Genomic DNA, 24,808 nt, shown 5'->3' with positions numbered 1-24,808 from the left:
TATGAAAAAAAAAACCCAAATGCACAAAGACTTATTGACAAACCAGTTCTGTCGCTTGAAGAGGCCTCATTATGTCATCATGTGTCGTTGCCATCTGTTGCATTGTTGATGCCCGGCGAGGGGACAGGTGTCCACTGACCACAAATGACTGTCGAGCAAATAATCAATCCACATCCCAGGGAGCAAATAGTGTGAGAGCAAGATCCAGAAGCAAAAATAAAGAGTTATTCTTCTTACAAAATGCTTGATATGACTGTGAATGGGATCCATCGATGCACTTAAAGTGAAGCATGTAGGCCTGACATCAAACAAATGGACTCTGTCGGTGCACCGGCACGTGACAAAAACGTCCAAAACTACATCGTGTAATCAAGACATTGAATGCAATGCAGGCAACTCTGAATCCGTCCTTCTGATTAAACTGCGCAGCAATAAAGTAGAGGGAAACAAAATTGATAATGGGGTGGTTTGCATGATGCCATCCATATTTATTGGTAGTTCTGGTAAAAATAAAAAACAAAAAACCCTAGAAAATGTTTTCATCTTTCATCGCTGAACAAAATCTCACACTGCGACTTTTAGAAAAAGACACACACACAAAAAAAAAACTCAACTAAAATATTTATTCAGTTCAGGCAAAAATTCCCACATTAACATGTAAAGTTTTGTTTTCACCTTTAAATTGTTGGTAAGACTGGAGAGCATGCCAGTCCAGAGCTGATTTATTCCTTGCAGTCCACTCTACTCTTTGTTTGACTGTAAAGACAGAGTCATGTGCGGCTCACCGGGGTCACTGTGAGATTCTGGTGCAGTTCAGTTTTTTTGTGGCTGTGCTGAATTGGTAGTTTTGCCTCCAGCCGGACGGTGGCACCAAACACACACTACATCAAGAAAACGATGGCTTAGAGACCCTGGTGAAGAAAATATGAGGTGAAGAAGTTCAAATAAATAATAATAAAAAAGACACGTCAAAGTGGATCATTTATTTGTTTCTGTGATTTTCTTCTCCGTCTTTCACAATGTAGAAACCGTCACATTGTGTCACCCCAGAACAAGTCAAAGTGTAAATTGTACATCTCTGAGTGGAACATGGTTGATCGGCTGAATGTCGTACGAATAAAAGCGTTTGCTTTTGCACAAGGTCCAAGCAGCTCACACACACACACACACACACATACACACACACACACACACACGAACACAACGAGACCTTAAGATGGATCAGTGTTCATCTTTAGAAAATGACTCAAATCAGAATAGCTGCTGGAACAGAATAAAACATGACACGTTAACCATCACAGCTGGAACTGTTGGGAGAGAAACTTAGTTTATCTTGCAGCCAGAAAGAGACAGCAGAACTCGGGTATTAAAACCTCAAAGCTTGACGTTGCAGCAAACGGAGGCACCTCAGAGTTCCCAAGTCTTTAAAATAACCATTGGATGCTGTTTTTATGCTCACCAGCTGTTTGGGAGTGATGTTCAGGAAAAACTTGTGGAGTTTCCCAAACTGCGTTTGGACGTTACCTGGACAATCTCAAAATATGGTGGAGGATCTGTGATGCTGTGGGCCCATGCAGTGGACTCTTTAAAATGACAGGACATTTTACTAGTCCTTTAGCAAAAGGGAACTGCGGTGCTGATGATTTTACTTGCAATATTCGTAACAGAAGTTGCTGGAAAATGTAAATAATCCGGTTTACCTTTTCGTCTTTGGGAGAGAGAATAGTTTTGTACAACATCTTAACGAGGAGAGTTTTGTTCCTCTTCACCGCAGACAGCAGAGACTCCAGGGACACCAGCAACACAAACCTCCTGAAACAGAAGCTTAAAAAGTAAAAGAGATCTGATCCAACAGAAAGACAGAGATATAAGAAGGAGAAATTGACACTGAAAGGACTAACAAGCATGCGTACACTTTGTATTTTTTATTTTTTTTACCATGAGCAATATGCAGACACAGAAAGGAAACCTGCTCACATCCGAAACCAGAGCCGCTTGAGGCTTGTGAGCCCCAAATTCCAGCGCACATTATTTCTGAAATAAATAGGCATAATTAAACTGTGGAGGCAAAGTATGACTTACTTGCTTGGTGTGACAGATGTGTGTGGAGTACAGCAGACTCAGCAGTCAGAGAAGAGCTTCCATCTGTCGTTTATTTATCGATTGGTTTTGAAGACACGAGCAGCAGAAATGAGTCAACCAGCAACAGTAGATCACATATGTTAACATAAATATCAATGAAATTCTTCCTCAGCAAACTACTTGAGCCTCAAGCAAATAAAAAGCTACAATTTCTGTAAATTAAAAGATATTATCTCAAGTTTTGTTTTGAATATATTGGAGGTTTTAGCAATAATTTATGTGAAATGGACCTTTAGCTGAAGCAGCTTAGCTTGCATGTACCTTGTCCTGGCTCTGTTTGTGTACATCCACAATATGAACACAAGGAAATTAAAGAATGATGCAAGAAGGCTATAAAAAATGCAAAAATAAAAAACTATTTTATCAGACTTTTTTTTTTTTAAACTGAAATTAGAGTCTGGAAAACCCGAGCATACAAAATAAATGAACAAACATTAAACAATAACACAAAAACATACACAGAACTATTCTCGAACAACCACAATGACACAAATAAAAAAAGAAAAAAGGAAAATCACAAAACAACGACATTAAAATGACGACCGTATTTTGTCTGCTTGTAAAGCGCCTTGTGCCTGAAGAAGGGCCTGCTGTTCACAGGCCAGACGTCGCTGACTGGTCACAGAAAGGTCACAGAAAGGTCACAAAACAACCAAGCAAAAAAAAAAAAAGTTAAATAATTTCTTTAAAAAAGGTTGAAAAAAAGACACAAATCAATATCTCAAAAAAAAAGGAAATAAATTAAAAATAAATCAACAAACACAAATCAACCTGCAAATATGTATAAAAAAGAACAGCAAACAGAAAGAGAGTCGATCTCAAAACAATCACAGGCGAGTGACACGTGCCAAAAAACCCCCAAAACATCACAAAACGAGCACAGAGAGAATCGCAAATCCTCCAAATAATCCCAGGGACAGCCGGTCGATTAACCGAGATAAAACTCAACAGGGCAAGTAATCCATCAGTGTTTGTCTCCACATACCAGCCCCAGTCATCCCCACCAATGTCTCGATGCTGTTCATCTCCTGGACCTCGTCAGGCACTCAGAGGGTTACAAGCTCTGCCACAGGGGGCGATTAGCATTCCACCTGCACTGGTGGCATTATGCGAGTATCTGTCTCAGCATGAGGCGCGCAGGGTAATCAATATCTATTAGTCGTCCCGTCTGAAGAATTAGATTTCACCAGTGGATCAACCTGCCTCCCCTAACCTCCCCGACTCCACGTCAAGCAGTGGAAGATGACTGGACATGTCATGCGCTGATGTCGGACGCCTAATGAAAGAGATCATGTTGAGCTCAAACAGCCATGGGAGGCAACCCGATCCACCCCCCGGGGGGCAGAGGGGGCAGAGGGAGGGAGGAGAGGGGATCTGTTCTGGAAAGAAGCCAGCAGGTGTCAGGCTCCCACCAGGGTACTCAGGGAAAAACAAAACAAAACCAGTAAAAGTCAGGGACATGAAGCCCAGACAGCTTTTCAGGTTTTATTTGAATTTGTACAGGGATAAAGAGGAGAACGGTGTGTTTGTGTCAGAAAGCAAGAGTCCATTCTTCTTTTGAACGAGTTCAGCGAACGACAAAAAAAAAAAAACAAACAAAAAAAGAAGCAGTTTGTAGTTTACACACTTGGATCGGTGTTCGTATAAAAAGCGCTTCAGGTGAAAAGGACAAAAAAGGAAAGAAGGTCTCGGTTCAGCTTGCTGAGACAGACGAATTCAACAGAAAGCGACAGTGAGAAGCGTTCTTAAACAGATGCATCCGCGTGTTTTGCTTCTCTTCTGCTTCCTTTTAGCTTGCTGCAGAACGTTTCTTTACGGCCTGAAGCGAGAGCCTGAAGTGCTGCGTTTGTGACGCGCAGAGACGAGCTGGAGGAGGGAGTTTTGGTGTTTGGAAATGTCGTCCGGTTAAAGTGCTTCATGACAAACACAGAGTACAAACCCAAGATCAATTACAAATACATGTAAAAACATATTCAAAGGTGCAACAAAATCTAACAAATGAGCTTTTAACTTAATGTCGTAATAAATACAAGCATTGCACATTGTCACATGACGTGTATATATATGTATATATATATATATGTGTGTATATATATATATATTTGTATGTATATAATGTATTTTCTCTTCAGAGTAGTGAAAGAGCAGACAGTTTCCATTCGTTCCTTGGTTTGAGCTTTGCAGCCTCGGATCAGCAGTCCTCCGGTTCGCAGCGTGAAGCTCACATTTCCTCTTTGACACAAGAGTCCGGTTCTTTGGAGGAGAGGCCGCGGCCCAGTCCGTCTCCTCCGGAGCCTTGACGGATTCTCTCAGAGATGTATCCACACAGCAGCAGCAGCAGCAGCAGCAGGAGGAGGAGGAGCAGTCCCGGGGTCACAGGTGGGAGAGGTGGACACATGAAGGCTCTCGAGGCCGGACCTTTGAGTGTGTGTGGGGCGTGAGTGTGTCTCCTCGGGCTGCTGGGGTGCGGCGGCACTAAGGGGGCAGCAGGGGCGGCTTGAAGGTGCAGGCGCCGGTGCACTGACGGGGAGTGAGCATCTTGCAGGAGAAATGGTGAAGGGCGTCGTGAGCTTCTGGGGGCGAAGGGGGCCCATCGGTGACGACATGAAGGCGAGAACAACAACAAGAGTTCGGTTAGTGACCGGTTCTGTTTTGATTCCCACACGTTTCATGAGGCCTGTCCGAAGCGCGGCGCTGCAGCAGCAGGCGCGTTTGAAGAAAGAGCAAACGCGCAACCTGTTTCTGTTGACAAACGAGCGGGAAATTTCAGAAGTTATGAAAATAAATACATTAAAAAATGTCCACTTTGTTTCTTCTGTTAAAACAAACCATGTTCAGTTTATCTCTTGAGCATTTGAAAGTAAAAAACAAAAAAAACATGAAGGATGAAACATAAAATTTGTGTTTAACTTTTTCATTAAATCTTAAATTTAAGCACTTTGATCTCATTCGACAAAACGTCACAAAACCTCCAGAAAATATCTGTGCACAGAGTGGAAGCCTAATCTTTATATATGTATATCAGGACAAATAAGCCTAAACCGGTGTCTGGATTTGATTCCTGGCCTTAAACACTTAACAAATAGAAGCTGTCCTAAACAGAAATATGACATTTGATTTTGTTAATATCACATGTCTGAGTGGTGGACTGACAGCATCTCCAGCTGCTGCCCTTCATCTGTTCTGCTCCGCAGCTCAGAAGAAAAGCTGAAAGCTGCAGGAAGTTGGTGAGTTTCCTCACATCTGCGTCACGCTGCTCCTTGTTGCCGTTTTAAAGGAACAATTTAATTTACGTTTGAACTTCAACTGGACCGCCCTGACGCGGGAATGCATTTTGATCTTAGCCGCTGCACTGGAGCTCTGGCTGTGTGTTCTGTGACCTGCTGGAGGCGAATCTCTGCCACAGTTTAGAGTCTTCTGCAGCTGCTAGACGATTTTCCTCCAGGGAATAAGAGAAATCAGTCAAAAAGCTGTTTTTTATTATGCTTTAGCTGTTCTGCCTCTCTTGGTCAAGGATGAAGTGCCACACTTTCAGGTAAATGATGGCAGCAGGTGGAGAAATAAGGAAAGTGTAGCAAAGATATGCAAAAGGACACGATGATTAACACTTTTCAACCAACTTGCTCCTGATGGGAGGGGCCTTTGATTATTTTATTTTATTTTATTTTATTTTACTGAGATTTGTTGTGTTTTCCTGTCTGTGGACATAAGAGTTTTAATGTTCTAGCAGCTCAAAGAGTTTTTTTTTCGCACGTCTTTCAGAAACGATGTCGACCGGCAACTTTGACTAATCGTTAGGCTCCAAATAACGTCAAAGTGTCGTTCATTGATTTTTGTCACATATTCTGGTTTTCATAAACTCATCGGCCATACTTTTTCATACCTGGTTTCTTCCATTACCGATACTGTTTAGTAAAGCAAACCGCCTGAACCCTGCAAATACAGAAGGTTTAACCATGAACCAGTTATTCTTTCAAACTTGAGCTTTCAGATTATTTTCTCTTTCTTTAGTCGCCCAGTTTCTTGTTCTTCTTAGACAAACTTTTACCAGCACCATCATTTGTCTATATGCATGTGTGTCTAATAGTCTTGGCGTCTAGTGAAAATAACTGTATTTAAATACCAAACAACTCAGGGATAGAGAAACATCCAATAGCCTGAAGCTTCACAATTCATAAACTGGATTCTGTAGATGTTGTCATAGTTGTTGTGATAATGATCAACGCGACATTTCTCCCCTTCATCTTTCATTTTAACACCGTTTCACAATCATGTGGGTGTTTGTTTGTTTGTTTGTTTGTTTTTTAGTGCAGCTTTGAAGTTTGAAACCATGATTCGACCGCCACGAGAATGTCATCGGAAATTTGAAAACCTTATTTGCATTTTGAAGAAAATCTACAAAACAATCTGGCCACACGCGACGTTAAGAAAGCGGACTCTTGCGGAACTGGCTTTCCCACCCCCTGCTATTGAGTTTTCCCGATGGCGTAACTGCGAACATCGACGTTCGGGGAGATATTTGTGGTTTCAGCTTCTGCTAGAGAAAAGCAGCAGGTTTGTTTATTTCATCCAGTTTAACTGCGGGTCCAAATAGAAGTGGTTTGGGAGATTTTCTGTCCTGCTGAGCACCAACAAGCCTCTCTGATGAAAATAGAAAAAAGAGAGAAAAAGAAGTATTTTTGACAAAAAAAACCAAAAAGTTAAATAAGAGAAATAAGAGAAATTTGTCATAATTGGTTGTTCTGTAGGCTCATTTAATGACACTTACATTCAAAATTGTCACATTTTGTTTAATTTGGTTTATAAATTGCACTGTCGTTTTTTTTTTTGTTTTTTTTTTGCATGTTTTCCCCATGCAGAAACACATTTTGAAGGAAAATTAACGACAACCCGATTAGCTGAGCTCAGGTCTCATCTCAGAAACACAATTTTCGGCAAAATGAACAAATAAATAAAACAATCGCTCTAAACGACAGACAATTTGATTTTATTAAGTCAGATCATCTTTGTTTGAGTCGTTTTTTTTCTTTGTCTTCGTCACTCACAATAAAAATACCTTCCAGCCGTTATGAAACGAAGGAATGGCCAATGGTGCTTTCCACTGGAGGCAGGCTAGAAAAATGAGGGCCTGCACTTTAACTCTTCCTTACAGTAAATACTGACCACTGACGAAAGGAGAGGCTGACTGAAAAATAATAATAATAACAACAACAACAACAAAAGTAGCTCTTGCATATATTTTCTGAGCTTGTGGGTGAAAATGTGAGTATTGTTTTCTCCCTGTGGACCAGATCAAATTTACCGTTCAGCTTCTGCTAAAAAGGCTCGTTGCACAAACCGTCGATTAAAGAAGTAAAATAAAATAAAAAAATCCTGGTCGACGAGGATTACTGAGGAAAGGGAGAAAAAAATAAGACTAAAATCAAATGGTGAGCATTATGTGGAGGAGTGTAATGTGTGCCGTTTGCCCCTGTGGTATTTAGAGTGACCCCTCTGTGTACTTGAACCTTGTATTTAAACGACTGTAACGTTAAACCAATCCTTTAACGGGTGGCATTAGTTGATGTCTGCTGCATGTAACCGATACAGAGCTACATAATGGTCTGTCTATTCAATTTTCCAGAACATGATTTAGGAGAAAATGACATTTGCAAGCAAAACAATGTGGTTTCAGTTTTCACCTCGGCCATGGCACCAAATCAGAAATGAACGTGGAGCTTTGCGGCGTGGGGAGGGGGCAACCCAACACAACTCAACTTCGTGTGTTGATATTTCAAACACGCGAGTGTCATTTTTTCCTTTTTATGAGCGTGAGAAGCTAGCTGGATTCAACGGACAAGGAGTCGTGTTGCTTCAACTTAAAGGAGGACCGATCTGAGTCTGCTTGCCAGGGCAGCAGAAAGAGACCCACCTCGAACAATCTGCAGCTGCTGGACCATCTCCTCCCTGTAGGACAGCTCACGCTTCATTTGGTCCTGGAAATTATCTGAGGAGAACAAGGGACCCTCATCGTGTGGACAGACTCGCTCTGCGTCTCGCCTTTTGCTTCTCGTCTCTCTGACGGCTCCTCGCTCGCCGAGCGCACTCACTTTTTGCCTCTCATACCTTTCAGATGCTGAAATTCTCTCTCCAGCTTCTTCCTCAGCTCCACTTGCTCCACCAGCTGCTTCTGCAACTCTTCTGGAAAGAGACGTTAGCGTCAAGACGGACGATCCCATCGCATCTCCACAAACTAATACAAGTAAAAAATATATATATTTAAAAAAACACACCTCATCAAATTCACATCCTTTTTTCTTTTTTTTTTTTTTTTGCTACTCATAAGGATCTGTTGCAGCTCCTGCAGTAAAACGACTTCAGGTGTATTTCTATCCTTGATAACAACCATTCTCTCTCTCTCTCTCTCTCTCTCTCTCTCTCTCTCTCTCCCTCCCTCTCTCCCTCCCTCTCTCTCTCTCTCTCTCTCTCAGGCTGCCGCAGTAATTGCCATGCATTGCCTGGAGGTGGAGACGATAATAACGGAGTCCCAGGGTTTTTCCAAGCGTTGTAAAATAATTAGCTGCCGCGCCTCGGGGTTACGGCTCTGTTCGTTAAAATATTAATAGCCTCTAAACGATTTCCCCCTTACAATAATAAGTCAAAACTCCTACATCTCGTGATTAAGTGGTTAACAACTATGGAAACACTGTAGGCCTATAAAATGCAAATTCGCGTTCGGGAGACTTGGACGCGCGCGTTTGTGCGTGCGTGTGTGTGTGTGTGTGTGTGTGTGTGTGTGTGTGTGTGTGTGTGTGTGTGTGTGTGTGTGTGTGTGTGTGTGTGTGTGTGTTCTCGCGCCTTTAGCGGCTTCCTTTTCGAATCAGGTGGAAATCCGAGGGTTGGTTTTATTCAGGCGCGCGTTGGGTTTCTTTAAATCGCCCAGGGGCCCCAGTTTCGCTTCGTAAACGTGAACGATCAAAAATAAAAACAAGGAAATAAGATCTGCACCTCCTCCTCCCCCCCCTCCCCTCCTCCCCGTCCAAATCGCTGCCACGTCGTGAATTGTTGCGGATGATGTGTTAACTTTAAGGTTTTGAGGCTTAAAGCGCTTCCTACCTTTGGCCATGTTCTCCAGATCTCTCTCGTGGACGCTGATGTCGATGCGTAAAGCTCCATCACCTGTAAAAGAATAAACAAAACAAAAATAAAAACAGTAAAATAAATCATATGAATTTAAAACAATGTTTTTATATTTTTTAAAAAAATCATCTGATGATTTTCAAGCTTTCAGTTGTAGGCTAAACAATCATATTCATCGGGAAATACACGAGAGGATGCTTTAAAACCTTGTCTGTCCGTCTGCTCCGGATAGGACGCCGCACCGCGCTGCGTTTGCATTTCGGTCATGTGATGGACGCCTGGACAGAGAAACGGGAGGACGGTTGTCTTTGGCGTTAAAAGGCGAACAGCCGGGAATGAATCGGATCGATAATCTCACCGCTGGGTCTGCTCGACTGCTTGGAGCCGAAGGCGGGAGGTTCGCTCAGGAGGAGCGCCGGGCCGTCCTTTTCATGTGGGTACACCTGCAAGACAGAGGGCAATTACACGCCATTAATTGCAGCCATTCAAAAAAAAAAAAAAAAAAAAAAAAAGAAGCTCTGTTTTATTTAATTTTTTTTAACAACAACAATAATAATGATAATAATAATAATTAATAATAGTAATAATTAAAGGCTTTTATTTAAAATTATGACTAGTAACTGACCAGGTCCGTTGAAATAATAATAATAATAATAATAATAATAATAATAATAATAATAATAATAATAATAATAATAATAATAATAATAATAACCGTTGTAGTAGTTTTTTTATGTATAGCCTATATTTAAATAATAATAAAAAATTATAAAAGTCCTGCTGCCTTGCTCAAGAGCTACTAATTTTCTCTCTGTTGTATAAAGTACAAAGGCCAATTGCCTTTGATTAAGTCCGTGCTGGTCACCATTTCTCTCATATTTACCCCTGCTGCTTCAGTCTAACTTTCCCTCCGGGGATCATTAAAGCTTCATCTCATCTAATCTCACCTCATGAAGCGGGGAGCCGTTGCGCATCTGCCGGTTCTCATCCGACGAGCCCCGCGGTGATGCCCCAGCTGCCCCGGGGCTGGAGGAGCCGTCGGGCCGCTCCTGGCTCTCCTCCGCAACAGAACAGACCCGCTCGAGCGCGGGGGAACCGCGCAGGTCCCCACCGGGGGAGATCAGGCCCGACTCCTCTTCCTCGGGACCCCGGTTGGACTCCACGTCCACGTCCGGGTCGTCGTCTTCCTCGTCCACCACGCTGTCCCTGTCCGGAGAGGCCGACCTGTAGCTGGAGCTCTCGCTGATGAAATCCGGGGACAGGTAGCCCGGGCGCGCGCCGAACCCGTCCCGGTTGCCGTAGAGTTTGGCGATGGTCTCCGCGTCCTTGACCACGGGCCTGAAGGCCGAGATGTAGCTGATCTTCCTCTGGGAGGCCTCGTCCCCGGACTTGTCCTCGTCGTTCCTGGCGGAGGAGGACTGAGAGCTGGGACTGCGCTCGTGGTGGGGGTGCGGGGTTGTGTCTTTGGGTGTGTTCGCGCCCCTTTCGCTCTGGTCAGACAGGTCCAACTCGGCTTGCCGGACGCCCGGCCGCTCTGCCGGAGGCTTGGGCGGGGAGCCCGGATAGGGCGGCATGGGCAGGCCACCGGCTGCGGGCCAGAACATGGGGAAAGCGGGGTAGAGGGAGTCCTTTGCGCCGGGCCAAAACACCCCGGGAACACTGGGCTTGCTACCCTCAGTCACTCCGTCGCTCTTTTTCTGACACAGCGCGTAGCTGGGGAAGCCATACGGGTGGGGAGGGAACAGAGGTGGGGGGATCTTCTGGAGCATGCCAAAGCTCTTGCTGGGCACCGGGATGACCGGGTAGCTCCTCGCGCCGCCCGCCAAGCTTAAGTTATTGCTTCCCTGCTCCTCGTCGCACCGTAAAGTTTTGTGAGGGACCTCAGGGGAGCTAGTTGGAGCCAAGCTGGACGAGGCCTGCGATTTCAGCGACGAGGACATCCCCGACCCGCTCATGGGCAGAGTCCTTTTCCTGCTCCCCCCGTTGAACATGGCCTTAACGTCCTCCCACGCGTGGTTTATATCCTCAGACGGCTTCTTGTCCGTCAGTTTCAGGTGCCGTCTCCACGAATTGAAGTTCGCCGCGTCCGGCTGCAGGTACTTGGACTCCGGAGTGCGGTGGGAGTGAAAGATGAACTTATTCGGGGAGAAATACATGTTGCAAAAGCTGCATTTGATGCACTTCGCCCTGGAGCTGTTGTACCTGGCGGGGATGAAGCTGCCCCTGCAGCCCCACGCGCACTCGTGCGACACGTCGAAGGCGAAATTCTCCGGCAGCTTCGGGGGGCTGTGCGCCCCCAGGAACGACTTGCAGAGCCGCTCGGCCTCCCGTTTGGTGATCATGCCGCAGCGCCTGGACGAGATAGGCATGGCCCCGGCGCGCCGCAGCAGCTCCAGCTGGACGGGCGTGCACTGCACGCAGGTGATGCCCAGAGCCACGCGGCGGTTGTGGATCTCGTTGTAGCTGTAGTTCTTCAGCAGCGTGTTGGAAATCTGGGCCAGGCAGAGTCTCTCTTTCCCATCTATGACTAGAGAGACGATGGGCACCCCGTACAGGGAGGTTTCACTCACTTGGTTCGGTTTGAGGGAGTTTGGGCCGGAGAAGCTCTGCGCGTCCTGCTTCAAACTCGGGGAAGAGCTGGCGTCTCGTCCCGCGTCTCCAAGATGTCCGGGCATCGACTCCATCCCTGGAAGCCTGACGGTCAAAAACAAAGTGCTGAAATAGCTTGGAGGGGGTCTGGGGGGTGTACAACCATTTATTATAGGCATATAGTCAAAAAAGCAAATAATGTAATTATATCAACTATTTAACCAAAACAATTTTTTGGTGCTAATTTAAATCTAAATAAGTAATCAATATGCAAATAAAAACACTAATAATGCCATTAATAATTTGTATTATTACTTGTAGTTATAATAATAAATAAACAAATATGGAAATAATAATAGTTTATGAAGGTTTTTATAACTGCAAAAGTGAAATCAGTCTGAGCTCTTCTTCTTTTGCGCGTCCGGCCTCCTCTACCGGATTTCTTGTTTGTTTTTGGTTTTTTGGTTGTTGTTTTTTTTTTTGGGTGACCTCCTGCGTGGAAGGAGGACCTCTTCTGCTCCCCTTATCTTCAAATCGGCTCAGCACTTACGGAGCAGCTACTTAAGAGTCACATAAGATCCTTACACACGGAAAGGGACAGAAGGAGAGCGCCGCCTGAGCTGCGCCAATGCGCTTAGCGGAGAGGAAAAGAGCAACTGTAAGCTGCTTTTCAGGTAATTACACGGATCCAAGCGTGCGTCCCCGCATTGTTAATAAAAGACCAGCCCTATATATAATTAAAGCTTCAGCGCAGATTAGCCTCAGACAGTAGCCGGGAATTAGGTTGGAGTAGGGCCCTCTCTCGCGCGCGCGCGCGCAAACGCGCGAGCGCGTTCACCTGCGCCCACGGACTGCGTAATGGAGGCCGCGGAGATCTGGCACGCGGGGTTTTCATTAAAGTTTAACGGCCGAGTGATACAGTTTGATACGGGACGCGCGTGCTCCGAACTCGATTCGTGCTGGAAATGGCAACAAAACATATGTAGACATTGATATAGGTATTTTTTAGTTAATTGAAGTTTTAATAATAATAATAATAATAATAATAATAATAATAATAATAATAATAGAATACCACGTACCTTTCTCTCCAGAAAAGACACTCCAGCGACGATCAGAGTGGAAAAATAAAACAATAAAATAAAAACGACAAGGAGATGAAATTTCAGGATCAATGCGTCCCGGATGGAAACGACGATTGAAAACAGGGGACAAAACACCGCAGAGTGTGAACTCTATGTCAGTTGGCTGAAATGCGAGAAGAAGAAGAAGAAGAAGAAGAAGAAGAAGAAGAAGCAGCAGCGGCGCACAGGACCTCCATCCTGTTGGAGCTCAGGGAGGTGAATGGCGGGTAGACAGGAAGCACATGGCACCTCTCTCCTCCTCCTCTTCCTCCTCCTGCTCTCCCTGCTGTCATGCTGATGTGTAATGGCTCTCCCTCTCTGCCTCCCCTCCTCTAACGCACACGCAAACACACGCCGAGCTGCACAACGCTTTGGATAATTCGCAATTGTTTTTGACTCACGGAGATGATAAGAGAGATAGTTCCACAATTAAGCCCCCGCTGACCCCCGTGTTGGGAGAAATGTGGCCTCGAGATTATCGCGAGCTCCTGCTAATTCCGAATCGACTCACAAAAGCGAATTATAAGACGATTTATCAGAAACGTGCAGCATTCGCCGGGGATGCAGTCAAGTGGGCGGCGTGTGAGGCGGCCCCTTTAAACTCTAGTTAGTGAAGACCCTCTGGAGGCCCCGCCGGGGTCAAACCGATCACGGCGTTACATTTGCATTAAGGATCAGCTCGGTTGCGACTGCGCGTCTTGCGTAATTTGCTCCCGGAGTCAAAGCGAGCTGCAGCACGCGTGGCGCTGCGGAGGGCGGACAGAGCACCGGAAAGGGCCCCGGATTATTTATCAAGTTACTCGGCCATCTGTCAGGTTTCCACGCTCGCCACGCACAAAAAACACCTTCTGCAGCTTTAGGGACGTAATAAAAAAATAAATAACAAAAAAAAAAAAAAAAAGAAGAAGAAAGAGGCTGAAAGGAAGGAGGACGCTAATGAAAGACAGATGCGTGGAAATTTAAGCAGGTTGAGTTCTGACTTTTTGCAATGACACCTGAATGAAGCACCATAGTGAAGTAAATATTGTCAAAACTATTGATATTAAATGCAGGGGTGTCCCTAGAAAGCCTTTCAAAGGGTTGATCATACGGGGTGAGACCCCCAATAATAAATAAATAATAAATACAAAAAAAAAAAAAAACAAACTTGCATGCTGCAAAAACAGAATTAGAATAACAGATAAAGAAATGAAAAAAAACACACATTACAGCACTTTGTAGCATTCCTTTCCAGTGAAAAATGAATTAATTTTCCTTGATCAAATGACCCAATAATATAACGAACGTTTTAAATATATCAGACTCATATGTTTATTGGCCTATGATTTATTGTAAGACACTGTTGAGCTAATTAGACAACATGGCACATAAGTTCATTTTTTGAGTTACTTTGTTCAAATGGTCAGTTTTAAGCCAAGATGTTTTTTTTTTTTTTTAATAAACATATATTTTTAACAGCGATGCAGAACATCTGGATGAAGTGCTCCAGATGTGGGTCGGTTTTCCCTTTCCCCATTTTCATTTTTTATCAGCGTTGTACAATTGAACTCCAGATATTGTGCCCAGTTTTCATTCATTCCTGTTCTTTTCAAACAGACTGTCTTTCGAGGGTCAAACTACTGCATTTACTGCATGACGCCTAAAAGTATTTTCAATCATATGTTATCAAAAGGTTCCTCTGACGGCTACGAGCTGACTTATGGCCGGTTGCTACAAAACATAAGTTGCCAAAGAGGCGTATCTGCTATCAGGGAGTAATGACCTGCATCTCAACGCAGCCCAGGAAACTCTGAACTTCCACCAAAAGAAGTCGAGCAAAGAATAATAATAAAAATCAACCCTCAGACAAATATTTACAGCTGCTACTCGGTTTGCCATTTACGCAACGTGAAACAGCGAGGCAAGTCGCTCGGCCAAAAAAAGTTCTTCTGATGGCTCCATCATGCAGCCAAGTCTGTGACAGAACAATGAATTGTCACTTGCATTAAGTGGCTCGTTGTAGCACGTTTTGCATGGGAGTTAGCGGGTTCTGGGGGGAAGAGGGGGACCAGAGGGCACAGCAGACCCTGAAAGGCTCTGACCGGCCCTGATCACGCAGCGAATTTGTTACCAGATGCAAAACGCGTGTTTTTTTTTTTTTTTTTTTTTTTTTTGGACGGTTTGATAAAAAAACAAAAACAAAAAAAAAAAAACAAAACACAAGAACGCCTTCATGTTGTCGCTCATCAGCCTGCGTGCAGCTCTCTCTCTCTCTCTCTCTCTCTCTCTCTCTCTCTCTCTCTCTCTCTCTCTCTCTCTCTCTCTATCTCTCTCTATCTCTATCTCTCTTACCTCCCTGCAATATTGATGCAGAACCTGATCCTATAGGCGCATCCTCTCCTCTTTCGCCATGGAGAAATGCCCCCCCTTCCCCCCCTCCCCTAATAATTACAATTTTATACTGTAATTATTCCTCTCCTTTTAATTATTTAGGCCGCCGAGCTGAATGCAGCCTTTTGTCGCCGCTTATTCCGGGAGAAACGTGAGCTGACGCGGCCGCAGATCAGCAGCGAGGAGTTTTTAATTAGAGACATTTCAGCGGTAATTTTACGCGAGCGCCCTTCATTATTCCCGTTGGATACAAATTACCCCGGCCTCATTGATATGCGCTCGACAGAAAAGCTTTTAGCCCGCAGGAGTAGCGCGCCTTCAGGTGTCCGTCCCCAACTCAGCAGGTGAGCTTCAGCACGACGCTCAAATAGAGGAGATGGAGCTGATAAATAAAACCATAAAAAATAAAAAATTTAAGCATGAGCACGCTAATAATAATAATAATAAGCATGCTCATGCTCTTCTGCTGCTCCCCCCCCCTTTCATTTTCTTTATTTAGTCATTCGACCTTTTGTGTTAAGAAAGACCATACCTCTCATTTCTGATGATATAAAAAAATAAAATAAAATGTTAGATGGTCTTTTGCTTTTGACGCTGCGCAGAAAACTGTCCATGGACATGACAAATAAGAAAATATGCATTTTATGTTATTAATAATACTCAGCCTCTGAGAATAAGGCCATCTCCAGAGGATGTTGAGGCTGCCGGAGGACCCAAAGTCAGAGCGGGACTTTGAAAGCGGATAGTAAAAAAAAATTTAATAAAAAAAATAGGTGCATAAAATAAAACAAAAAGGACAGAAGTTAAAATGAATTAAAAAAAAAAACTTTCAGTTTGTTTTAAAAAAAAGTTCTTCCTCTCCTGTCTGATATTCACTATAAGATATATATATATATATATATATATATATATATATATATATATATATATATATATATATATATATATATATATATATATATATATATATATATATATATATATATATATATATATATATATATATATACACAAAACAAGACTGTTTGACTACCTAATCTGCAGCAGGGGCCGCTGGCCTCCCTTGCTCCTCCTTGGTAGCGCCCCTGTCGGTTTAGACCCCTAACTTCACCGCCACTACGAAACTTTTTTTCGCATCCATGAGAACTAAATGAATGCATGCACTTTAAAATAAATAAATAAATAATAATAATAATAAGCATGCTCATTTCTTCCGCATTTTGTTGTCATCGTCTCGCCTTATGATGTAAAAAGATCAATGGAGCCCAGCTCAACCGGGACAGGTTTAATAACGGCAGCAATTGTCGCCAAATGTTTTCTAATTAACAGTTGTATCAGCACCCCATAAAACCATGACCCCTATAAATCCCATTTTAGAGACCAATCAATCCTCCTCCTGGACCAAAGGGCCTATCGATCCCCCTCTGCTCGGCTCTCTTAAACGCTTTCTCCGTCTCTCTTTTTTGTTTTCCAGTTAAAAGAGCATTTCGATTGCACTTCTTTTTTTTATTATTGGAGGAAAGACTCCGCCGAGAGGAAAGCGATGGCTCGAAAATTAAACGGTGACATTTTAATTACAGGACATTGATAAAGGGATCCGGGTAATGGCTGCGTACAGGGCGGCCACTCATTGTCCCGCCAGATGCGCTAATCAAGCCGGACTGGGAGGCAAGACAAGAAAAAAAAAAAAAAAAAAAAAAAAAAAAAAGGTCATCGGGCCGATACAAAGCGGAGACGCGGCTCGGTTGGGAGTTTGGGAATATGAGGGTCCCGGACGGCTTCAAATGAAGACGCATCTCCAAACAAAGCGCGGTCAATATCCCGGAGCGGCTCATGCAGCCCGCATCCCCTCCCTCCTGCAACCAGACGTATTATCACCATAGGTCACAGGGAGCGCAGCCATAGATCATCTGGTGCTACAATTTACATGTCACACAAAGCGCTTGTGACAGGTAAGAATGACACAGCGAGGCTGGGCTGAGCGGTCAGCACCAGGGCCCCCTGCAGACTGCAGCTTAGTTAAATCAACACCTGGGATTTGGCGTGCGTGGTTATGACTTAACAAAAAAATGTATACAAAATTATTGGATGGAAAAAAAAAATCCAAAGGTGCAAATTAATTTGGTGCCATTGCCACTAAACCCTTAAAAGACTTGAGTTTTTCTTTTTAATCTCAATTGCATAATTTTACAGGAAATCTGTAAATCCACACAAATACAACCTGATGTGTAGGCCGTGTTTTTTTTTTTTTTTTTTTTTTTTTTTTTGGCACTTTACAGCAGGCTTGAGTAGGTAGTTTATCATGTCACCCAATGAGCAGGACGGTAAGGCAGTGAAAGCCTCTCCAGTGCTCACTGCTAGAGAGGCATCTCTGGGGCTTCAAATGTCCAAAACATCGACTAGAGCCGCTCTGAGGGCCAACTGCTAGTTTGGGGCAAATGAGAGGAGTCAAGTCTTTTTCGGCACAGACATAAGTTTGCAAAACTCTGCTGGGAGTTCAACTGGGAACTTTGTTTCAGCAAGAATCACTCCTGGTGGGTTTAGTGCTGAAACGCAGGGACCTAAACAGTGGAGAATGTGTGTTGCCATGGGCTAATTTAAAATATACACACACACACACACACACACACATTTTAGTGCCCTGGGTACCTTGTCAGAATGCATGGCTTTATGAACTCCTGCAAGCTTCAAGCAAATCAAAATCAGGTCTTTGATTTCAACGAGATAATTATCCAAAACATGGAGTAGTCTAGATAGAAATGGCGCACCAGACACACACCGACCTCATCTCCACACCCTGACCTACATCTTTTAGAGAAAGTTGGAAATCATCTGCCAGAAAGCGAGCGTAATGTCTTGTCCAAGCACACAACAACGGAGACAGACGGAGCAGGGGTTCAAACCGGTAACCCAACGACAGCGCAAGTCCTAACAGGGATTTTTCTGCAATAAATATGACTGAAAATACAGCAAATAAACAGGAGAAGATCGATATAGAGGAAACTGAAGCCCACAACTTCTTGCTCCCCAAAAGGTATCTACCAGATGCCTGAGTGAGTCTGAGCAGAAGGAATGAAAAACAACCAAAAATCAACCAAAATGGGATGGGTGGAGGGGCCACACGGTGGGTCAGCAGGCCAGTGATGCTGGACTTGGACGCTGGTGGTAGAGAAGATGGGTTTCAGGATGCAGGTGGAAATAGGAATCTGGAGACCCTCACAGAGTGTCTGGTTGGTTGGCAGGACAAGAGAGTTAGAGATCCCTGAAACAAGCTCCAGGGAAGGAAACTCAGCAGAATGGGACACACTTAGAGAAGCTCTGACGAATGGCATTGGAACCAGTGATGAAGCTGAGGAATTATTAGTGGTCCAGGAGAATCATCTGGACCACTTTGGCAAGGAACTCAAGACCAGGAAGAACAGGCAATGGAGAGATTGTGGCAAGTCACTAGAACAGCTTCTGTAGCAGACAGGAGGACAACAGCCACAGCAAAAGAGGAGAAAAAAGGGGCAAGAGGAGGAGAAATGCAGCAAAAATCTCAAGGTTGGGAATTGAACCCTGGAAAGCTGCGTTGAGGACTCAACACGCAGAGCCACATTTGTAACATTGACGTGTTTCTTATCCATGAAAAGCCTAAAAAGTTTAGTTTTTTTTTTTGGCAGATGCATTTTCTTGACTCTTTTTTACCTCACCACATTTGATTCGAATGTTCAAGAATCAGTGTCTCAAGAATAGTTCTTCTGCTCTTTAGTTTGCAATTATGTGCTGCAATCCCCTCAGTTAGACACATATATGGGTACAAATAGGACACGGTGTAAGTGAGAATGCATGCACACCTGCTGTTAATGACAAAAGTGCACAACTTGGTTATGCAAGAAAACACATTTACTCAAAAACATGATTTTTTTAAAATAATAATTTCTGAGTTCATTCAAAACATTTTTTTATGAAGTGTTCCTTTTTAATTGGAAAGAACTGCTTCTTCAGGGACTTAGTTTCTCACACGGCACATCTGTAAACAAGAAAGGCGAGTATTAAAAAAAACATTTCATAAATCTTTACCTTTGTCAAAGTCGTTATGCAGTCGAGTCGATGGCTCAGTCTGAGTCGTCTTGTGCTGCTTTCACGTTAGAGCTCCTTCGCTTGGTTTCCTCTGTCTTAGCTTCCAACTTCACCCGCTGTCTGCTTCCTGCTCTGTCTTAATATGAAACACTCTTGACCTCAGCCACACTAAAGATCTTTTACAGTGGCATAAATGTTGAGTGTTGAAATTTTATAGCTTTAACATCTGTGGAGACAGTACAAATTGAATGTAGATTATTTTGCAGAATCGTGATATATATATATATATATATATATATATATATATATATATATATATATATATATACATCTTTATCAAAACAAGAGAAAAAAGGTTCATTCAATCTGATGAAGCACATGTTCCATGTGAACCTAGGTATCAAACAATGCAGTTAAAACTGCAGTAATGTTTATTTTTTTAAAAAGTATATTTTTACACATTTGTTAAAATTGTCATTTTGTTGTCACTCTGAAAAGCTAGCCAGCTTTTCTACCTTTTCCCAGTGCTGCCAGTGCTAACTGGCACCGCCCAGTAAGAAACAACCAATGAGAGCCAGGAGGAAGGTCTTAGCGCTGTCAATCACTTGCTTTTTTGCAAAGCTACTGCTGATTCACCACAGCCTGCCACGGATGCTAAAGCTAGTTAGCTAGTCATGGCCACCGATGACAGACGGCAGATCAACGGTCTTTTCCACCATTAGCACTTTGAGCAGCGCATACACAAAACTAATTGACAGCGATAAGATCCTCCCCCCTCAGCTCTGACCGTGGAAAAACCGACGGGTTGCTGTGAGTTGCAGACTTCTGCCCAGGTCCCTCTTGATAATGAGATCCGGATCTCAAGGGGAAATTAAATAGTAGCATCGGTTTAATACCACACTGTCATGACATGGTGACAGTTTTAATGAATATAGAAGTACAAAAAACATGTTTTTGTAAAAGTCTCAAAGTTCAGTTTACTATTCAAATTGGTTAAAAAACAAGTTCCATCAAAGAGAATCTGGTTTTTATGGCAACAGTCTCATCTATAACTAACGTTCACATCCGCGCACAGAAGCCACCCAGTTCGAGGCAACTTATATTTCATATCAAAAACATTGTGCTGCTTAATTCAGGGACTAGAAAGGGATTAGAGTGTATGATTAAAAATGTCCCCGCAGTCAAAAGAGGACGGAAAACTGTGGCGAAATGAAAAAAAAAAAGTTTTTGATAGAAACGAGTTGGATTTAGTTGCCCGACGGCGCCATTCACGTCAAAACCCTTAATCGTTTATTTTTGTATTTTGCAAATGAACGACATTGACATTACACCTGTCGGAGCTGCAGCTCCATTCCCCGCTCCGCTCTGTGTGATTTTTCTTACTCCTTTCTTTCTCTTTCTCGGCCTTTGTTTGAAGAAAAAAATAAATAAAAAAATTGAATAAAAAATAATTTTTTTTTTCCAAAAACGAGCTCGACCTCATTCGCTCTTAATTTTTCCGCATACAAAGATCTGAGCGAACACATTTGAATGCCTTGTGTTAATTTAATGCACGACTAATGTTAAAAAAAAAATAATAATAATGACGTTTTCCTCCTTTTCTTCCTGCATTCTGAACGCCGTTAATTCATCGGCCCGACATTTCTTTTCTCTCTCTCGCCATTCAGACGAATTGTGAGGGGAAAAAACTCGAGTTGTTCAGCGAGGTCGCCGCGACGCCACGCCGACGGGGTTCAAGGTGAAAACTCTCCCGCGTTGCGGGTTAATGCGTGACCTTCGTTTCCTTAATGAAACGGCACGCGCCTCTCTCCCTTCGGGAGTTAATGAAGTTCAGCCGCACAAGAGGAGAGTTTCTCTCTCTCTCTCTCTTTCTTTAGGTTACGACACGCGCGCGGTAGACGTAACGCATTGTTTCAACTCGAGCTTTTTCCAAGTCGCCAGACAAAAAGCGGTGGAAACGCGGCGCGTCCTTGTCGTTTGAGGCGCGAGCGTCGGCCTCGCGCTCAACACGCGGATCCGCGCGCCTTGAACCGCCTCTCACAGGTCGCGTGGGAAACTACCGCTCAAGAATATATCAGGTGTTAATTAAAGGTGGACGGAGATTAATTATGAAATGCAAATTACAACTGAACTCATGGAAAGTGCTTACAGAGTCGGGTCACTGCGGTGAAAGATGGCAGCATTTCAGAATATTGAAGACAATGTTTGTTTTTTTGTTTTTTTAATTTACCCCACCATGTTTAAGGCCTTGTTAAGTGTGAAGGCCATTCTCTGAATGCAGGCTATTATTTGTTTTATTTTAATAAAGACCAGCTGAGGCTCCTTGCCTTCTGCCTTTATTACAACAAAAGCTAAACAGAAAGAGAGAGAAAGAAAAAACCCAAAACATTCCCGCAGAAGAGTCAGTTTTTCAATTTCCCCCCTCCCCCAACACTTGCTTTAAAAGTTTTCATCCACTCATCACAGCATGAACGTCATTCCATTGGGGCTTAAAAGTTCACTTCTTAGGGTGAAACGATAGTACAAACACATGCAGTGACCAGGGATGTGGATCAACAGATTAGAATTACAATTCTCTGAGAGATTTGCGACAAATAAAAGGTCAAAGAACGCGGTGCTAGCTGTTAGGATGGTGGTAGCGTCACGTTGCGGGTCTGTTTCGCTTCCAGTCGTATCTAATACTTAAAGATGAACATGGTAAAAAAAGATGGAGAACACTGAAACGTGGATAAACCTGTGAGTCTCGCCACAGCTAGTTGCATTGGACAATGGTCTCATGCTTCCAGTAAAACCAAGGCAAGCTAGGCTAACACGTAGCTTTATTAATGGGTTATGCATAAAAGCCAGCTCCTCTGCCTAATATGTTAAAACATACTTCTTAGTTTTTGTTTTTTTTTTGGTAAAAGTGAATCTGTGTGAACAAGGCTCCAGCGTGGCGTTCCTCAAGGCTTCGTTCTTGGCCCGATTTAAAACACAAATTTTTCTTTGCTGACTCCAAAAAAGCAAACAAAACAAAAAAACAAAAAAAAACAAAGAGAGAAGTAATAGATTTTAGTTCCCAAATTACTACAAATACAGATTCATGTCAAAAACTGCTGTCAGCTTTAAAACAAAAAAAAGAAAGAAAACCCGGCGCTACTGTGGCTTTTGAACGAGTTTTTATTGCTCATTTCCCCCCGAACAGATACATTTCTTTGTCTTAATTTTAAACTTTAAGTCAAGTTTAAAACCAAGACTAATACATTTGTTTTAAATCAAACACAAAAAGACTCCAAAACACTTTAAACAGTATACCTGGAGTATGTGCCAACACTAACTACCAGACAAAAAAAGGCCGTCGGTAAAGTCACAGCATTAATAATTCTGCTGAATCGCAACACTTTTCCAAGGCTTTGTGGTTTTGATGTGGAAAACGAAACATTAAAAAGAATAGAAAGGTGGTGCTCATTGTCAGAAGACTGAAAAGGAAAGAAAAACAAAGGCGGATAAAAAAATAATTACAAAGAGGTGATGCTTTCATTACGACATCACAGTTTTCTGAACTGGTTTCCAAACTGAACTGGTTTCTTTTGTTTGACTGTAATGTATGCTTATATGTTAAGGCTGATGTAATGTCATACAAATGTTAGAAAAGTACATATATATACTTTTACCAGAAAATGACCAGGTTCATACACTGATGTTCTTTATAACATAGAGTCTACACATATAGTTTTATTCTGTTGACTGAAACCATTGGGAGCTCATGTGAGAGGATCCTGCTTCCTCCCAAACAGTAACTTCAGTGCTTTGATTAAAAAAATGAGAAAACCAAAGGTTAAATTAGCTTAAACTGAAATAAAGTCTAGTTGAGGCTTTTTTTTTTTTTTTTTACCCTTACGAGCTTATTTTGTAACACATGAGCGCCGCTTCTGCAGACTAAAATCATGAGACCGATGCCTGTCTTGGTCTGTGGCTCCCAAAGGTTTCAGAGACGAAATGTGTCTCTGAAAGGAGCGGCCATGACAGTCAGAGGCAGATGAAGGCCAGTGTCTCGGAGGCGGCTCGAAAAAGGTGCAGAGTGAGAAGTGTGCATTCGTCCCTCCGTCTCAAAACGCAGCGCGTGATCCTCTTCCTTGTTCGTGGAGAGCCGGTGAGCTTGCTGATTACCAACAGTCAAACGAATGTGTTGCAGACACACACACACCTCAGAGAGTGATCAGATCTCTGACGACAAAATGTCACAAAACACAGAGAGGCAAAAAAACCCCAAAACTTCCAGTGGCATCTATTTTCTTTTTGTCCTCCGTTGGGTTTAAAGAGAAACATTTGTTCTGGACCAGAAGCACAAATGGGAGCTTTCTTTATTTTTTTTTTTTTTTGGCAAATATCAAATGACAACTTAAAGTTGCTGAGGTAATAAATGAAAGCACATGAAAACCAGGCACAGAAGACGGGCAGTTACTCACAGGAGGAAACCTTGACATTCACTTGAAGGCAATGCTCGGCAGAGCGAAACTCCGCCGGCCACTCGTGTTTTTTTTGTTTTGCGAAGTTGTGTACTGTCTCTGATCCTTTGAGTCAATTCTCAGAATTCTCCAAGAATAATAATAATAACAATAATAACAAACATGGCAGAGCATCTGCTACACAAGATGGAGACAGACAGCGAAACTCGGACCGCACAAAGTCTGGACATCGTCCCGGGATGCGAGCTCCTCCGTGTTTTGTCCACCTAGTCTTTTTAAATAAACAGATTCTCAAATAAAGTATGTAACAGTTATTACCCAGTCGTTAATGCAGTGCATGTGGACGTACTCGGCCCTGAAGGCTTTAGTAAGTGCTCATGGTTTGGTGTCAAACGTCCCGGTGAGTAAGCGTCTGGACAGCAGGAGGACGCCCGACGCGTCACTGGGCCTGCTGAGATCGCCTCCCCTCCAGACAGCGGCAGACCCACATGGACACCACCTCGGCGTTCCCGTCGTTGTACTGGATTATGAAGGAATGGTCCTGCAGACGCAGAAACAAGCAGGAAAGCAAATGGTCGCTTAGAAAGGACTGACAGACGTCTTGGGGACAGACGGCAGCATTTCATGAGTTGACCAAAAACTTGGAATTAAAATCCTCTAAATATTTCCACTTAAACTTTTAAAATTGTTCCTAAATGGTAGGAAATTATTAGAGATCAAAAAAAGGCTTCAACTCAAATTGATATTTTGTTGAGAGAATCTAAACTATTGTTGACAATATTAAGAAATTATTTACTTAACACAAGCTGCCACATCTTGCTGAAAAGTTTGTTTCGTCTTTTTCCACTGGAAAAAAGACCAAAACGACTGTAAGATTGCGAGTTTTTAGCAGTGAAAGGCTTTGGAAGTGACACTGGTTTAATTTCATCTTGAAATGACAGTCGGAGTTTCACC

At 43.0% G+C, this 24,808-nt stretch overlaps 2 protein-coding genes across 6 annotated transcripts in view; both read right to left on the bottom strand.

Annotated features, from left to right (window-relative positions):
- Positions 1-679: 679 nt before the first annotated feature.
- On the bottom strand, positions 680-13,557 carry skor1a (SKI family transcriptional corepressor 1a). 5 transcript variants are annotated; one of them, XR_008606959.1, is made up of 9 exons: positions 12,933-13,557; positions 10,209-11,955; positions 9,620-9,704; positions 9,468-9,539; positions 9,238-9,300; positions 8,248-8,322; positions 8,054-8,128; positions 1,701-4,715; positions 680-911 (listed from the first exon to the last, which is right to left on the bottom strand). XR_008606959.1 is itself a non-coding variant. In XM_055045136.1 (8 exons), exons 2-8 carry the CDS (start codon positions 11,943-11,945, stop codon positions 4,618-4,620), a joined length of 2,205 nt encoding a protein of 734 aa, XP_054901111.1. In that variant the 5' UTR covers positions 11,946-11,955; positions 12,933-13,557; the 3' UTR covers positions 680-4,617. The 5 variants fall into 5 exon arrangements, 2 of the variants coding, with proteins under 2 accessions (XP_054901111.1, XP_054901112.1); XR_008606960.1 differs by having other exon boundaries at positions 680-1,824; positions 2,083-4,715; XM_055045136.1 differs by having other exon boundaries at positions 680-4,715.
- A 10,175-nt stretch (positions 13,558-23,732) lies between these two features.
- Positions 23,733-24,808, bottom strand: part of map2k5 (mitogen-activated protein kinase kinase 5) — a 70,765-nt gene continuing 69,689 nt past the window's right edge. Inside the window, exon 22 of the mRNA XM_055045032.1 lies at positions 23,733-24,395. Within this exon, the coding sequence (XP_054901007.1) occupies positions 24,294-24,395 (102 nt within the window). The 3' untranslated portion in view covers positions 23,733-24,293. The remainder of the gene's footprint in view (positions 24,396-24,808) is intronic.

Source organism: Poeciliopsis prolifica, unplaced genomic scaffold (genome assembly GCF_027474105.1).
Source record: "Poeciliopsis prolifica strain line A6 unplaced genomic scaffold, Auburn_PproV2 SCAFFOLD021, whole genome shotgun sequence".
In the NCBI taxonomy this organism is placed as follows: domain Eukaryota; kingdom Metazoa; phylum Chordata; class Actinopteri; order Cyprinodontiformes; family Poeciliidae; genus Poeciliopsis; species Poeciliopsis prolifica.
This window is presented reverse-complemented; position numbering and strand designations above follow the sequence as displayed.

What these genes read in the sequence shown, in the direction of transcription:
- skor1a (XM_055045136.1), bottom strand. Translation starts at nt 11,945, where the DNA reads ATGGAGTCGATGCCCGGACATCTTGGAGACGCGGGACGAGACGCCAGC. An exon ending in ACGGCTCCCCGCTTCATGAG is followed by an intron (nt 9,705 to 10,208) that starts GTGAGATTAGAT and finishes TCTGTCTTGCAG; the next exon opens with GTGTACCCACATGAAAAGGA. An exon ending in GGAGCAGACGGACAGACAAG is followed by an intron (nt 9,301 to 9,467) that starts GTTTTAAAGCAT and finishes ATTCTTTTACAG; the next exon opens with GTGATGGAGCTTTACGCATC.